This window comes from Trichomonas vaginalis, chromosome VI (genome assembly GCF_026262505.1).
Source record: "Trichomonas vaginalis G3 chromosome VI, whole genome shotgun sequence".
Lineage (NCBI taxonomy): Eukaryota > Parabasalia > Trichomonadida > Trichomonadidae > Trichomonas > Trichomonas vaginalis.
The window spans coordinates 10,800,150-10,817,334 of record NC_067208.1 but is presented as its reverse complement, the minus strand read 5'-3'; the positions used below and the strand labels follow the sequence as shown (position 1 = coordinate 10,817,334).

Genomic DNA, 17,185 nt, shown 5'->3' with positions numbered 1-17,185 from the left:
ACTCAAAACAATTAATCAGATCTTTAATTTCAGCAAAGGCCAAATCATAATTTTGAATTCGTTAATACGTTTTGTATTGGACAGTTTAGACTTTACAAAACAGACAACAAATACATACTAAGATATCCTCTTCTTTAGCAGCCCTATTATTGATTATTCAATATATTTTTGAATCAAAAAGTTAGTGTTTTAATATATTTTATAGGAGAAAAAGTTTTGTATTCCGATGATATATATTATTTTGCTATCTATTTTGATTGAATAGCTGAAAAGCTATTGTTCATAAACGTACACTTTTTGTAAATTTTTCAATTTACAAAATGAATTACAACACCAAAAAACTGAATAAAATCCTCAAAGCTGTTGAAAGAGATATCGAATACGTCATCGACCAAAATGATATTCTATGGCTTTGCACACAAATCGAAAAAATTCTTCGTAATGAACCACCAGTTTTATTTTTGGAGGCACCAATTACAGTTGTTGGAGATCTACATGGAAAATTAGATGATCTAAACAAGGTTCTTGAAATTGGCGGTTCTCCACGCAACAATAAATTCCTTTTCTTAGGTGATTACGTCGATCGTGGCAAAAATTCTGTAGAAGTCATCGTTAAGCTACTGTGCCTTAAGATTAAATACCCAGATAACGTTTACTTACTTAGAGGCAATCATGAATCTGATATGGTTAAAGAAAAAGACGGCCTTAAAGATAAAATGCATGCGATGAGACTTGGAAATTCATGGTTTACTCTTATCAATGTTTTCAGATATCTATCTATAGCAGCAGTTATAAATAACAGAATATTCTGTGTCCACGCGGGACTTTCTCCAGAACTAGAGTCAATAGATCAAATAATGCAAATCCAAAAACCAATTGATATACCTGATGTAGGCTTAGTTCGCGATTTATTATGGTCTGATCCGTCAACAACAGAAGGATATAATCCAAATGAAGATAGACTTACATCTGTAACATATGGACCTGACGTAACAATGCAATTCCTCAAGAAACACAAATTCCAGCTTTTAGTTAGAGCTCATCAAGTTTCTGAGACAGGATACGAATTTCCTTTCCCTAAAAACAACTGTGCAGTTACTATTTATTCCTCAAATGCTGGAGGAAATACATCAGCAGTTATGCTTGTTTCTGAAGATTTAGAAATTGAATTTGTTACATTCAAATTAGACGAAGAAGATGATTATAAGTACCAAGAAGATCTAGAATAATTCATGAAAAATTTATAATTTCAGAGAAATTTGAAAAATAATATAATAAAGGAAGAAATCGAAGCTAATAACAAAAATATTCCACAAAAGAACCTACATCTTCTTGTTTAACTATTATACTCATTCTTTGCCAAAAGATTTCAAATTTTATAATTTTTTTTTTCGACCATATTCATTTGTTAAGTGAATGGTATTTTAAATGTTCAGTAAACTGTTATATATGATATTAAATTTGTTATTTTAACTTCTTTAACTTGAAAATTAGGGATATCAAAGTAATATTTTCCTGATATGCCCAATATAAAAACTACATAAGAAGCTATACGTATAATAGGTCTTAATGTTGTTAATATGCATATAACAGGAAGGAATATAGTTGAGTAATATTCCCAACTAAAGAAAATTGCCTGAAAAATATTAGAGAAGATTCGAATTTCATCCAAGTATAATGTGTTCAATCCGAAAACACTCAGAAATTGACCTTTTTGTTGATTTGATTGTGACTGACTTCTTTTTTCTGAGTAATCTGACAATTCACAAATCGAACTCCAGTTAAATAATTTGAAGCATTTTTGATGGTGACACGGAATCAATGATCGAATAGATTCTAAGTGAACTGAAAACGATAAAATTTAGAATGTCCGATCTGATTTCTGCTCTTCAACCAATTGCATCGGCAAAGAAATTATTCCCTGCAGAATCACCTATTTGTGAAGCTTTATTCGATTTCGAAGAAAAAATCAAAGCAGGTATTCCGGAAAACGAATTAACAACTATTTTATCTTTACTTCTCAATGTTTTACGTATTAACGATGGAAAAATAAGTATGTTTTGCTCAGTAAGAATTGCTCAGTGTATCCAAAAAGTCTACGAAGCAAAGAATACAAAAGATATTTCAGAAATCATTGTTTCAGCAACAAAGCATCCAATACAGTCTCTCGTGTATGCTGTTGGATATCTTCTTAAGTACTCAGGCAACACAAATGAAGACAAAATCCTTCCATTTGCCACAAAATTGCTTTCAGTTGACTCCGAAATCAACCATGCTATCATGTACACCCTTGCCAGATGCTATGAGTTTGCAAGCGAATCACTCAAAAAGCTCCAAGATAAAGTTTTTTACAAAATTGTTTTTAATTTGTCAAACACTGATGATACAGTACAATTGATGACTCTCAAATTATGCAGAAGACTTATCCGCTGCAACGCAATCGATATCCCGAAGCTTTACTCAGTTCTTACCAATTTCTTAAAATATAAGAATCGTTTACAGCATTTCGTCATCGATGACTGCTGTTTCTTACTTGCTACATGCGCAGTCCGTAATCTCGACAAGCCCGATGAAAATAAAGCAGAACTTAAAGAAGCTTTAGGCGTATTAAAGTTATTCCACGATTTCTTTACACAGTGTTTACGCCACTTCCTCGACTTGCTTCCCCCTCAATATATTTCGAATAATTTCGAAGAACTCTTTGATTTCGTCAGAGAAGTCTCATTATCCGACTTAGTACAGATTATTCCTTACATCGGAATAGAGATGAGAGAGAAGCTCTTCAAGAAGGTCGCTGCCGAAGAAATTTCTTATTCTCAACTGATGACTTTAAGATTATTAGCAAATACAGCGGCTCTTGCAAAAGAAACAGCTTCTATTGCACTCCAGATGGCAACAAACTTAAACGATGATGTAAGAAGCGGCCTACAAAGCTTCTTCGCTTACCTCGCACAATTATATCCAGATCTTGCCTTGCAATACCTCGAATCATCCCTCTTATACCTCTCCAATCCACCAGACGAGCCAGGAAATGGATTGGCTATCGAAGGAATGGTCGTAATCGCTGCTTCTGTAATTGGAGGTACATCCGAACCAGAGAAAGTCCTCAAACCGTATACATCGAACATAGAAAAATTCCTTAAAGATACTTTCGGCCATCTTGTCCTCTATTCCCATAAGACTGTTGCTGCATTCAGGTTATTAACCATTACACCACGTGAAAGCCTTCCTGTTTCCGATGTCAATGCCGCTCTTAAGCAAATCACCGATGATATCAATGACGGAAAAGTTGATATTACGAGCCATTCCGTAAAGGAAATTATTCGTGCGGCCAACTGTGCATTATACACCCATCCAGATCTTTCCGCTGCCAAAGAATATCTCTTAGCCGCTTCAAAGCTCACTCTCATCAACTCTTCCACCGCAAACCTGGCCATGTTCCTCGCATTGCCACTTGTCAAACCGCCGGAACATGAAAGGATTGCTATGATGTTAGTTCGTAAAATTGTCAACTTAGAGCCACCGATGTATTTCCTCTGCCAGCAGGTGAAACAGACCATTCAGATGCAGGAAGAGATGCTTTTCCACGCTGTCATTGTTACATACAATTCCGGACCATTATTTAACAACATCAACTCAGCGACATTCGCAGTTCGTGTTGTTAACTCCATTGCGGACTTTGTCAAGGCACTTCCAATACAATCCGCCATCAATTTCGTCACAGAAATATTCAGAACAAGCGGAAAAATGTCAATGGTTCATGCCTTGATTTATAAACTCGTTGAAGCTGATTTACTCAATGTCTTACCACAGAACACAATGGAGTATCTCTTGGCACCACTTGACAAAGACAACGATGACTACGACAGGATGAGAATCACAGCAGAAGCACTCGCTCTTTACACACAGAAAACAAACACTTTGCAAAAGGTTTTGGAGATGATCGATGATTGGCATTGTCCAGGAAAGTGCATATTACTTGGAGCACTCGTCCAATACTGCTCTTTCTCAGAAGAACAATTGTTTAAGTCAATGCACGATCTCTGTGAACTCACAAAATCTTCAAATTCGTCACCTTTTGCCTTATTTGCATTATCACTTTTGTACGATACAAATGTCACTTCACTTGTTGGCAATCCATTAATTGTTGGTCAATTGACATCATTAATGCGTGTAATGAGTTCATATACAAGTTTGAGTTCCTATACATTTTATTATTTGTCAATGGCGTTTGGCAAATTGATTCCAATTTTATCTGTTGAATATTCGAAGTACGAGAAAGAGATCAAGATATTTACGATGTTACTTTCGCAGCAGATACTTCCTATTTCACACCAGGCATCATACCAGATCTGGAGACTTGTCGCAGCTTATTTGCCGCAGTTATCTAATTTGCTTGAAGTTAAATATCCAGACAGATCGAATATAACAATGAGCCAGGAAATTTCTGCTTGCAACGCTTTGAACGAGTACATAACAATGGTTGATCCTAATTTGGATGTATTCGATTCTGTATCGAGAATACTCTTCCTCGTACAGAAGAAAGATGATCCAAGACCTGTTGATTTGTTCGGAGCAATGATTAATTCTAAATGCGACCATTCAGAAGAATTGTACAAGATCGCAAGAGATCTGCTCCTTGAATCGAAATTCCCTGGAATGGAAAGTGGCCAGGTTGAGCCATTAAGTCATACAAAGGCTTGCTGTGTCAATATCATTACGAAGTTACTTCCGAAATTGGATAAGAAACATTCGGAAGAAATCGTAAAAATCGCTGTAAAAGTTGTTTCTTCTGAACTTCCAAATACAGCTGGATTCGCCTTCAAATTATTGTATGAAATGCTCAGAATGAACATGATAGAAGTCAACGAGGAATACTCAGAGAATCTAGGAATCGCAATCAAGAAATGCCCTGTTTCTGATTTGTCAAATTCTTTGGATTTCTTGAGTGAAGTCATTTTCCAAATTAGAAATGAAAAAGTGACAAAACCGTACATTGAAACAATTTGTCACTCATTTATTTCATTGTTCGACAGAGTTGAGATCAACGAGAAGTCTGTAATGATGGCTACAAATCTTTTGTCGCTCTCTCAGAGAATTGAATCCGAAAATCTCAAAAATGAAATTTTGGAGAAATTCAAAGAAAGTGTCAAGAAATTTGTCGAAGATTTCGTGACAAAATTCAAGTCTAATGACTGGGATTACATCTCTTCAATGAGAAAGATGTGGATTCATGACTTAAATGACTTCTACAACGCAACTAAAATTGAAGAGTTGGAAATTGATCAGGAAATGATCAGATCTTTCGCGGATGAAGAGTCTAAGTCAAAGGATGCTTGGAGATCAACCTCAGCTAAGGATTTCCTAGCTTAATCATAATAATAGACTTTTTAATATTTAGTTTTTATTGTATAAAAAAATTTCGAATTTTCACTTTTTTTATATTCAAATTTATTTGGTGCGTACTTACCACTTTCTGACATGCTCTCAATTTTTTTTGATAACAATAGTTTGTGAAATAGATATTTTTTTTCTTTTTCATTTACCTTAACTATATCATGTCATAATATAATATCAGGTCTTCAAACAATCTCAATTTTTTTTGACAAAAATAGAGAGTGTCAAAAAGTGGTAATCCGGTTTGCTGAAGCCTACTTCCTTAAGTGTGCACTTACCGGTTTTTGACATGCTCTTATAAATTCAATATCTATCTTTATTTTAATAGCAAAGAAGTATATATCTTTATTATTGTGTTATTGTGTAAAAATATTTGTTTATTCGTTACTCAAATTGAAAAGATTCATTATAGCGCACCTGATCGAATTAGAAGATCGATAATTTTTCTGTAGTTTTCATTTTCATCTTGATTTTCTTTTGCCAAATCAAGTGCTGTTTTCCCATCAGTATCTTCTTCATTAAGATCGACCTAAATCGAAACTAAATATTCAACAACTTCAAAATTGCCATTCTCTGCTGCCCAATGAAGTGAAGAATCATTATAGTTTGTTTTATCATTTTTATTGCATCCACATTGAATAAGATATTTAACAATATCAAGATGACCTTCTTGTGATGCAACAATTAATGGAGAAACTCCATTATCATCTTTTTCATATGGATTTGCTCCACTTGAAAAAAGATATTTAACTACTTCAAGATGACCTTTTAATGATGCAAAGTAAATACAACTTGCATTACCATTTGTTTTAGAGTTGACATCACAACCAATACTTTTCAAATATTTAACAACTTCTAGTTGACCTTCTTGTGATGCCATTATAATTGCATTAAATCCACTGGATTTCTTACAATAATTCTTTTCAAAACCAACCCCAATTAAATATTTAACAATATCAAGATGTCCGTAGTATGATGCCATAAGTAAACAATTACTTTCATTTTTAGTAGCAGCATCTCTATCACAACCTTCTTCAACAAGAGATTTTATAAATTGAAGATCACCTTTACAACATGCATAATGAAGTGGAGTATAATCATTTGAACTTCTTTTTTCACTTAATCCAACTGCACATGAAAGAGACATTTTTAGTTTATCACCTTTATTTGAAAGTTGTTTAAGGAAATTGTAAGCTGTTTCAAAATCAGAATTCAAAGGTATTTCAGAAATCTGTGCAATTTCATTTTTGTATTGCACCTCTTTCCATCTGTATTCATTGATTTCATTCTCCAACATTGAAATCTTGGATTCGAGGTTTTGTAAATTCGTGATTTCTATGGAATCAGATTGATTTTCTGAGTTGAATTTCTCAAGGTAATCAATTAATGAACATGATGATAACAGTCTGAAAATATTGCTGTAGCTTTGAAGAACGTTTATAACATCTTCGAATGAATTAATGAAAACATTGCAGTTCCGAAAAAGCTCATATAGTACTTTTGTACTGTATTTTGATAAGCCTTGAGAAAGAAGTGTTTTGAAATCATTTGAGTTAAGATTTGCTTTTTCTAAAACTTGAGGAATGAATTCTTTATCAACAATATCATAAAAATTATCTTGATCGATATATGTCTGAATGTTGCTCGCAATGTAATCGTAATCACGAATAAGACTCATTCTATAAAATTTTCACTTTACAATTGTAAATTTTTTTTGTGGGTTCATAATTTCCATTATTCAAGAATACAGATTTGTTTTCATTTGGTTTAAATATATTCCATATACGAATCAACTTATGCTGGTGCATATTGATATAGATAAATTACTAAAATACCCTTTGGATAGCAAGAAAGAGACTCACATTGTCTCCTAAAAATTGAATGACCGAGGAGAGGAGAGAATAGCTTAAACTATATATAACGAATAGCTGATTATTTTGATAACTTTAACGAAAATAGTAATTTAAATAGAGGAGATATTTTTTTTCATTTTACTTCCGAAATTCTTAATATCAGAGAAGCCCAATATATAGTTATTGTAAAGATAATATTTATCATATCTTGTTTTTGGAAAGGCGCAAAGATTCATCCATGAATGGAAAATATAAAATTAAAAGAAAAATATGAACATTTTATAAATACATTATTTCTATATATAGTATATACACACAAATACGAGTTATGGAAATTTTGTAAGATGGAATAATTAATATTATTGTGGTAATTTTGAAGAAGGTAATATCTGAGGGCCGGACGCAGCTAAAGATGAACTTGGTAAACCAACACCCATTGCTGGCTTGGCCAATGAACCCATTTGTCCAGGTAATTCCAAATTTCCAAGACCAGAACCACTCGCTTTTGCTTTTTCAGGAGTGCCACCAGGTTGTAGCACTGATGAAGCAGTAGAAGCTGACATTCTATTTCCATTAGGTGGTGGGGGTCCGACAATATCGATATGAAGCACTGTTTCTCCACGTAAAATCATAAGGCCAATATTTCTCTTTGCTTCTTGGAGTTCGCCGGCCTTCCTCCTATTTAATCTTCTGTATTCTTCACAATCCTTTAAAACAATATTCGAATGTGTATCAAAAGCGAGCATTTGACCAACGAAATACCTATGATCGCTAATTACGACTTTGACGCGTGAGTTTATGAATTTAGAAAGCTTTGATCCTCTTGGAGCTTGCATATTTTATTTTTTTTTAGTTATGGAATTTATGACATGTAAAGTTTTTTTCAATTTTTTTTGAAGGGAAGTCAGAAATTTATTATTTTTTAACATGGGCGATAAAAAAATTATTATTAGCGTCAAAACTTCCACTGGACAATCATACAAGCTACAAGTTCATGGGAAAAACTCGATTGAATCTATCAAACGCGTTTTAGGCCAAGGAATGAATTGTGATCCAAAATTAATTAATTTAACGTATCAAAACATTTCTTTAGATTCATCACTCACTATTGGACAATTGAATCTCCAGGATAATGCAGAAATTAGATGGGTAGATCCAGAATCTTCGCAACTTAAAAATCGATCTTCAACTCAACAGCAAAACCAAAAACAACAACAAAAAGTCGATAGCAAACAAAAACAGAAACCGAAACGTCAAAAATCAAGTGAGAAAAAAGCTTCTGATTCACAAAATCCAAAAGGAGAAGCACAAAAACTCCAAGAAAAAGCAAAATTCAATGAAAAGATCAAAGAAATAAAGAAGGCGTTTGGTGGTCCGTTGTTTGTGGAAGAACCAAAGCGTCCTAAACCAGATGATTACGAATATAGAGTTCATTTTCTCCAAAACATGTGCTTACCAAGTGATTTCATACCAGCAGCCCTTGAAATGGCTAATTACGATCTTGAAATAGCCGCAGATGCTCTTGTAAACGGAGATTTACCGGAAGATGATGATTATTCAGATTCTGAGATAGAAGAAATGTACGATAGTAACCGTTCGAAGATAGAGGAGCAGAGGAAGGATCTCGCAGGAAAATTCATGATGGAAAGAAACGAATTTTTACAAAGATTTAAACTTCTTAAACCATATGAAAAGCATGAAGTTAACCTTCTGACCAATTTAGGCTTCGATATTACTACTTGTTTACAAATTTATCTCTCATGTGGAAAAAATAGAGATAAAGCCATAGATCAGCTGGCCATTTTGCATGGATAATGAATGATTTTTCTTATATTTTTATACATTGTTTTTAATTTAAATATAATGAGTTTCTTTTATTTAATTAAGGGTGCCCTATAGACGATAGACCACCCTCAGAAAAGCACTTTTAAGGTTATTATATTGAGAACTCGAATCCGGATAATCCATTCATTCGAGTTCTAATAAGGTTAATTTTGTGATGTTTACATTATCGTTATAGGGCACCCTTAACGTTATATATATTTTTATTTCTTATAAACACTATTCGAAAATAGACTCGCTTAATCTAAATGTACAAGATAAAGCAAATACTAGATCATTAATATTCAAAATTAACTTTTTATGTGAAATAAGGAGATATTTTAAGTATGGATTGAATTTTAAACTAGTGCATATAATAGGATTGATAATATTATCATTTCCAAATCGATTAATCATGGATTTATGTCGATTTACTTTATATAAATTTTTAAATTTTTGATGATTATTCATTTTTACAATTTCTTTCATGAAGAAATCGAAAGTATTTAATATATATTACAAGAACAAAAAAACTCGTTTTGGATATAAAAAAAAATTTTTTTTGAAGGATGTCCGATGAGTTTGAAGATTCACGGATATTCCTTGAGTTATACTATTTTACAGTATCACTGATAACAGAAAACCTCAATCCCATCAAGTATTTTAAGTCAGACTTTGTAGTTTTAATTCAACCGATTATAGAAAAGTTTGTTGCACAGTTTCCTGGTCAGTCTGAGCGACAAATCATGTCAAATAACGCTTACAAGACTCTTGTTCAAGTTTACGTGCAAAAAATGCGACCTATTATCGATACAACGAAACAAAGTGGTCTTTGGATACCACAAGGAGGCTCACCAACAAATATAGATGCAACAGAATTGATAGGCCAAGTTCTTTCTTCAGAAGCTGCTGACGTAGAGCAAATTTTGATTTTGCGAAGTGTAAAAATTAATAATTTACTTTATTCGCCAGAATTAACATTATATTACAACGCATGTCTGATGTGTTGCCAGTCACCCATTGTAATCGTTAGACTATATTCTTACTCTTTGCTTCGATCAGCGCCCGTTATTGTAGATCTTCGACATTTGTTCAATGTATTCAAAGTTGCAATGGATTTTTGGCAACGTGGACCAGTATCATTCGAGTTTTGCGCTGCCCTTTTCTTACTTTTAGAAAGATTATCAGAACATCGTCCATCTCCAATTGATGCAAATGAATTCAACCTTATTCTAAGTTTAATCGAAAATATTAACAACTCACAGAACTTCGAAACGCTCATGTGCTTCGATACAAGCCTTAAATGGATGTATAAATTATTTACACAAGAAATGCTCAACAATGTCATTAAAAACTCCATCGAATACCTCAAGCAAAGCCACAGTGGTGACTTCTGCATCATTTGCCATTGTTTATCCGTAGGAATTGGCGATCCATCTCAATTTTTAGATATTGTAGCCGCAGCGTTAAGAACTGTTGCATGTTGGGCACATCCAATACAAAGGGAAGCAAGAGCTTCACTCGCTGCCCTTCCTCTCCATCATTCCACCGCTATATCAGATGGAATTATTGATATCATCGCTTCTGTGCTTGAACAACCCCCTCAAATATCAGAACCGACCCTATTCATCTTTGCTGAGTTCTTAAGTTCTTATTATTTAGGTACTTCTGCGCCATTAAAAATGAATCTTTTGAAATCTCTTCTTGGCATCATGAAACAGAATGAAGGAAAGCGTAATTTACCTCATGATATACGCAATATAATTGTTGCCATCTGTTCCAACCCAGTCCGCCTCTTAGAAGTTTTATCAAATATAAATGAGTCGAGAACCATCATAATAAACATCATCAGTGGCGTAGACAAGTGGAGTAACTCATTAATGACAACACTAGCTGCTTTCCCGTCCTATGTAATCACGTCAGAGTCAGATGCAAAAAGTGCTGCGAAAAATTTGAGGGAAAAAATGCTGAGCATCGAAGATAAAGAGAATAATTTTTATAACGTGCGCCTCCACAAAGACCTGCCACTGCTAGTTTCCATTTATCCAGGGGAAATCCGAAAATTAGTTGAAAATTTAAACGAAACTTTCGACGAAGACCTCAAATACATCGTAATTGAGCTGTTCACCATTGCCACTCTACAGGGAAGAATCGCATCGGAGTGCAGAGACCTTCTTCAGCTACTTCCGAAAACAAATTACGAATCTGACTACTCAAACTTAGTCAAAACGATCGAAGAGACCCTCAAAAGGCCAAAATCGGTGTTCGAAGAACTCTCTTCTCACATCGATGATGGTTTATCCCAGTTTTTGGTCGTTGGATCTGCATCTCACACCGCGGCTTCACTTTTATTCGAACACGTCGTATGGCAAGAAAACAGTGACTCATTAGTAGTATGTAAGAGGCTTCAGCTTCGTCCTGCTTCGTGGTTTGCCTCTGCATTGGCTTCATTATTCTCTTCTATCGTAAAAGAGCCAACACAAGGGCTGACTAAACTGATAGATAGCGCTGCAAAGTCTCCTGAGAGGTTGGTTTGGATCGGATACATCATATTTAACAGAATTATTCCACTTTTGAAGGAAATTCTGACAAATGAGACATTTTATTTGTTGCCAAAGTATTCTTTGTATCCACAATTAGAGTTTGAGCCAACTCAAGAAGAATTGAACAAAATTGAAGAAATGCAGACAAAATACAAACCTGCACTTCAAAGTTTGTTTGATGTAATCGTTGGAATTCCAAAGAGATAATATTTTTTTATTTGTTTTTATTTTATTTTTAAATTTGTTGTTGTATTATTTTATTTATTTGAATAAACAAAAAGTTTATAAATCATTTCTTGTTTCATTGACTCCATTCAATGAGATCCTAATTCTATATTCATGTATCTCAATTTTGAAAGAGTACTGTTGCTCATGAATATAAATAGTACATTTACACTGAATGAAAATAAATCTCTCTCCATGGGAAAAGGAAATTTAGAGACCAGAAAATTTAATGTATATTTAAAGTTTACTATTTATATATTTTATTTAGTTTTACTGAAAAGAAATGGTACTGCTGAAGATAAAATTTGCTTAGGGATTGCATGACACATGCATTTTTCAATCTCGCCACAATTTTTCTCAGAACAAGTAGATGGTTTAATAACAGTTATATCGCAGTATTTTTCATATACATATTCACATGTAGCTTTAATATCTTTTTGAATTCTTTGGACTTCTAAAAGATGGTTGTTATCAATAGTGTCTTGATTACCCAAATAAATAATTGATATAGAATTGGAATGAGAACCATCAAAACTATTTTGAGAAAATAATGAATTTCCTCCTAAATAAACTGTAACAAGATTATTACATCCTTCAAATGCATTAACACCAACTTTGCAATTCCGTGATATTGTGACAGATACAACGTTATAACATGACTTCAATACACTTTCTCCTAATGAATACATATTATTTGAGAATTTAACTTCTTTAAATTCATAACAATTAGAGAAAGCGCTTTTACCAATATCAATTAATTTTTTTTGGAAATTTAATATCCTTTAAACTACTGCATCTATAAAATGCTTCATCGTTAATGTGCTTTAGATTATCTCCTAAAATAACATTGGATATATTGTAGCAACAATAGAATGCTTGCTTTCCAATTGATTCAATTAAAGTAGAAAAAGTAATTGAAGACAAATTATTACAGTTGAAGAATGATCTATCTTTAATATTTTTAACTGTATTTGGAATTTCTACTGCTTCAAGGGCACTACAGAAAGCAAACATTTCATATTCAACTGCTGTTATTTTACAAGAATTATATGAAAATGATTTCATATTTTTACAAAAATAAAATGCATTGGATCCGATTTGTGTAACTGTTGAAGGAATAACAATGTTATCTAAATTAGTTAGATTATAGAATGCATATGATCCAATACTCAAAAGATTATCATTGAATTCAATTCTTTTTAATAGATCACAGTTTGAAAATGCATATTCACCAATAGTTTCTAGTTGACTTGGAAAATGTAATTCTTCAATTCGACTGCAGTTATAAAATGCATTATTTTTGATATTGTTCAAAAAATTACCAAACACAATACTATTCATAACACAGTTTTTAAATGCGGAGTCTCCAATTGTTTGTAATGAATTTCCAAAAGTAATACTTTCGATTGAATAACAATTAATAAAAGAATTATCACCAATACTTACCAAATCAAGAGGTAGAAAATATTTTGTTGGATCTGGATTATTCGAAAAAACGATCTTTTTGAATGAAAAACAATCAGAAAAAGCATTATTTCCTATTGATATCAATGTGTTCGTTACAATATATTCTAATTTTGAACATCCAGAAAAGATACCTGCAGGAAGTGAAGAAATTGAGTTTGAGATTGTTATCTTAATTAAATTGTTGCAATTTGAAAATGCTTGATCAGATATTGTTACAATACTATCTGGAATAGTAACTTCAACTATTGATATAACGTAATTCAAAGAATTTGATCCAATTGATGAAATTTCAGAACTAATATGGATTGTTAACGATTTAATTGTTTGTAGAAAATTTTTTCCTTGATAATGCGGAGAAAAATTATTAAAAATCAAATCTTCCATACCAAAAAATGGACTTCCCTCAATTCTACTTGATTTAAATATGGAAAAGTCTAAAATTTTAAGAGAAGAACAATTGAAAAATGCATGAGTTTTAATACTTGAAATTCCATTGGAGAGAAATAATGCCAGAGATATACAATCTTTGAAGGCATATTCACCTATTGTTCCAGAAATATTAACTAATTCAAGTGAAGTACAATTAGAGAATGCATAATCTCCAACACTTCCAGAAACGGTGGCATTTTTAAGAGATAGGATATTGGATAAAGCAGACCGTTCTAAATTACCATTTGCATTGATAGTTACAAGGGATGAACATCCAGCAAAAGCATTTTCTAGAACATTTCCGGTTGTAATATTTTTAAGATTTATACAATTATAAAATGCGAAACTAGAAATAGTACCAGAACAACAGGCGAATTCAAGAGATGAACAATTAGAGAATGCATAATCACCAACACTTCCAGAAATAGTGGCATTTTTAAGATTTATGCAATTATAAAATGAGAAAGTAGAAACAGCACCAGAACAACTAATGAATTCAAGAGATGAACAATTAGAGAATGCATAATCACCAACACTTCCAGAAATGGTGATATTTTTAAGAGATATGCAATTATAAAATGAGAACCCATAAACATTACCAAAACCACTGACGAATTCAAGAGAAGTACAATTAGAGAATGCATAACCACCAACATCTCCAGAAATGGTGGCATTTTTAAGAGATATGCAATTGGACAAAGCTGAACTTCCTAAATAACCATTTGCATTGATAGTTTCAAGGGATGAACAATTATAAAATGCGTAATCATCAACATTACCAATTTCAAATGTTAAATTGACTAGGGAAATACAATTATAAAATACGTTGCTATAAATACTAATAGGACGTATATTGGATTTATATAGGGTGTCCAAAGGTGTGTTTAGCACAAACCTGAATACTGCGAATAGAAATAAACAAGTTACATATATATAAAGTTTATTTAAATATAATCACCATTGGATTCAATCACGCGTTCGCAGCGATCGATCCAGGCTTGAAAGACACGCTTTAAATCATCATGAGAAAATTGCTCAAATTGCTCTCTTACAAAATTTTCAAGATCATCTGGACTCGCGAATTCGCGTCCTTCAGCTCTCTTTTTTAGCGTGCCGAATAAATAAAAGTCAGAGGGTGCAATATCAGGTGAATAAATTGGGTTTGGAACAACTTTGACATTGTTTTCCACCAAGTAATTCATTACCTTATGACTTTTGTGAACTCTTGAATTATCAAAATGAATTGCAAACTTTTGTTTTTGTTGTTTGGATTTCTCAAACTCATCAGAATTGATAATTTGAGTAAGAACATTGTCAATTAGATACTGAGCATTCATCGTATTAGGTTTTTGAAGAATATCAATTGCGATGATGCCATTCACGCCCCAAAAAACCGACAACATCATCATTGGTGTGTCAATTTTTTTCTTCGGGAATGTTTGCGGATTTTCATCCTTCGGGATCCACATGATTTTGGCTTCTGTTGCATATTGAAACCAAGACTCGTCCCCTGTTACTAAAAAGCGAAACTTCTTGGATTGATACGCACCCAATATAGAGAGGAGCTCTTTCGAAGATTGGACTCTAGATTTTTTTTGAACTGAATTAAGGTTGTGCGGAACCCAACGTGTATACGCTAGTTTGTAGTTCAAATAATTGTGCAGATAATAACTGACTGTTGTACGTGGTATCTTTGTCATCTCCTCTATCCTTCTGAGTGATGCTCTTGGGTCTTCATCTAGCGCTTGAAGAATTGCTTTGATTTTTCTTTGATCCGGCGATTTTTTGTCAATTTTTATGATGGGCGCCTTTTTGTTCATGAAGTGATACATCCTAACATGATACGTTACAGTGGAATAGCTAGGAGCATCCATACCGAAGCATTTTACCAATGTCTCGTAGATTTTTTTACAGTCTTTGCATTTTTTTTGCAAGAGCGAGGATGTTTTCTTTATGATTCATTAAAAAAATGAAAAAAATCCCGCCAAAATTTCCCGCGAAACCGCCTCTTGTCTCAAAATTCATTTTATATCCCGGCATGGCGCCAAAATACAACATACTCATCATATACATATATTCATATTTTTTATTATATATTTATAATTAGCATATATCTCCTTTAATAGTCTCATATAGAGCGCTGTGCTAAACGCACCTTTGGACACCCTATATTTAATTATAACATTTTTAAGTTTGATACACCCATAAAATGAATTATATATTATGTAATCATAATAATCCACTAATGTTATGTATTCCAATGAGGTGCAATTAATAAATCCATCTGTATATTCCCAATCTCCAAGGATAACATCGCAATCAATCATAGTAAGAGATATACAATTAGCAAAAGATTTGTAATGTACATGCATCACTTGTTTCGATTCTTTTTCTTTAAAAGAAATTTTGATTAACTTGGGGCTGTTAGCAAAATATTTTTCGGGTATAGATATAGTATTTCCATAAAATTGTAGTGAGACCAAGTTTGGGAAATTATCTGTTTCAAATTTTTGCAAAATATCTAACATAGATTGGTTTAAACATAGTTAAATTATTCTATTTGAAACATAGTATCCTCTATAGTTATTCATATACTTAAAATCTAAATATTCAGCATATTTTGTAAATTCAATAGGTGATTCTGCGTATGTCACAATTTGATTAATGGTCAAAATCTTTATTTTTGTGTCCGAAAAAGGAACATAAAAACTATTTAAATAAATTTCCCCGAACGATTCAAACTTATAAAGTGAAGGGCAATTGCAAAAGAATCGTGTATATCCTAGATCTTGTAAGTCAGATAGTGAAGTAAAATTCTCGAGTTTTGAAAATTCGCACATAAAATCAATCTGATAATCAATATAATCAATATAATCAATATCATATTCAATTAAGTTAATTTCAATACTTTTAAGTAGCTCTCGTAATGAATTAATGCTTAAAAAACAACTCAATTTTGTCTTTCCTGCAATAATAATTTTATTGAGACAAGTGCATTCTTCAAAAGTAGTTTCACTGAAGAAGACGCTTCCAAATGTAACACAATTTAAGGTGGCACAATCACGAAAACATTTGGATCCGAAATTAGCTGTTTCACTTGAGTTTCCAAATGTAATGGTTTGTAAGATTGAACATGATTCAAAACAATTATCACCAATTGTTGAGATTGTTCCAGGAAGTGAAATGCTTGTTAAATTGTTGCATCCTGAAAAAGAGAATTCGGAAATGGTGTTAACTTTTGGAATATTGATTGAATATAAGTTTGGACATGAAGAAAATGCATAAGATCCAATTTGTAATAGTGAATCATCAGATGAAAATATTTGAATAGAAGATTGATAAAAACAATAACTTGGAATTTCTGTACACCCAACTGTTGTAACTTCATGAACATCATTATTATTACGAAAATCAAATGCTGATGTACCACTTGACTTTGTAACAGTATAC

The 17,185-nt window shown here is 32.7% G+C and overlaps 7 protein-coding genes and 1 pseudogene across 8 annotated transcripts, besides 6 other annotated features; 4 read left to right on the top strand and 4 right to left on the bottom strand.

The window, feature by feature from the left end:
• Positions 1-318: 318 nt before the first annotated feature.
• On the top strand, positions 319-1,460 carry TVAGG3_0842220 (phosphoprotein phosphatase protein; the record flags this gene model as incomplete). Its single annotated transcript, XM_001320566.1, has 1 exon — positions 321-1,229. One exon carries the CDS (start codon positions 321-323, stop codon positions 1,227-1,229), a length of 909 nt encoding a protein of 302 aa, XP_001320601.1.
• Positions 1,461-1,866: 406 nt separating this feature from the next.
• Positions 1,867-5,373, top strand: TVAGG3_0842210 (armadillo (ARM) repeat-containing protein family; the record flags this gene model as incomplete). Its single annotated transcript, XM_001320567.1, has 1 exon — positions 1,867-5,373. One exon carries the CDS (start codon positions 1,867-1,869, stop codon positions 5,371-5,373), a length of 3,507 nt encoding a protein of 1,168 aa, XP_001320602.1.
• An 84-nt stretch (positions 5,374-5,457) lies between these two features.
• Positions 5,458-5,490: a mobile genetic element.
• Positions 5,491-5,660: 170 nt separating this feature from the next.
• Positions 5,661-5,692: a mobile genetic element.
• A 64-nt stretch (positions 5,693-5,756) lies between these two features.
• TVAGG3_0842180 (spectrin binding) lies at positions 5,757-7,261 on the bottom strand (the record flags this gene model as incomplete). The annotated part of the gene is made up of 1 exon (XM_001320568.1): positions 5,927-7,075. One exon carries the CDS (start codon positions 7,073-7,075, stop codon positions 5,927-5,929), a length of 1,149 nt encoding a protein of 382 aa, XP_001320603.1.
• Positions 7,262-7,322: 61 nt separating this feature from the next.
• Positions 7,323-8,098, bottom strand: TVAGG3_0842170 (mRNA splicing, via spliceosome; the record flags this gene model as incomplete). Its single annotated transcript, XM_001320569.1, has 1 exon — positions 7,610-8,086. The coding sequence occupies one exon, from the start codon at positions 8,084-8,086 to the stop codon at positions 7,610-7,612; it is 477 nt and encodes a 158-aa protein (XP_001320604.1).
• A 79-nt stretch (positions 8,099-8,177) lies between these two features.
• Positions 8,178-9,068, top strand: TVAGG3_0842160 (UV excision repair protein RAD23 family; the record flags this gene model as incomplete). Its single annotated transcript, XM_001320570.1, has 1 exon — positions 8,178-9,065. One exon carries the CDS (start codon positions 8,178-8,180, stop codon positions 9,063-9,065), a length of 888 nt encoding a protein of 295 aa, XP_001320605.1.
• A 68-nt stretch (positions 9,069-9,136) lies between these two features.
• Positions 9,137-9,276: a mobile genetic element.
• A 344-nt stretch (positions 9,277-9,620) lies between these two features.
• Positions 9,621-11,982, top strand: TVAGG3_0842130 (uncharacterized protein; the record flags this gene model as incomplete). Its single annotated transcript, XM_001320571.1, has 1 exon — positions 9,641-11,821. The coding sequence occupies one exon, from the start codon at positions 9,641-9,643 to the stop codon at positions 11,819-11,821; it is 2,181 nt and encodes a 726-aa protein (XP_001320606.1).
• A 607-nt stretch (positions 11,983-12,589) lies between these two features.
• TVAGG3_0842120 (antigen BSP-related family) lies at positions 12,590-13,690 on the bottom strand (the record flags this gene model as incomplete). Its single annotated transcript, XM_001320572.1, has 1 exon — positions 12,590-13,690. The coding sequence occupies one exon, from the start codon at positions 13,688-13,690 to the stop codon at positions 12,590-12,592; it is 1,101 nt and encodes a 366-aa protein (XP_001320607.1).
• A 909-nt stretch (positions 13,691-14,599) lies between these two features.
• Positions 14,600-14,627: a terminal%2Cinverted (terminal inverted repeat of Mariner transposon ID:TVAGG3_0842100).
• Positions 14,600-15,904: a mobile genetic element.
• Positions 14,680-15,808, bottom strand: TVAGG3_0842110 (annotated as a pseudogene). The gene has a single exon. A coding segment is annotated over exon 1 (1,129 nt).
• Positions 15,877-15,904: a terminal%2Cinverted (terminal inverted repeat of Mariner transposon ID:TVAGG3_0842100).
• Positions 15,905-17,185: the final 1,281 nt, after the last annotated feature.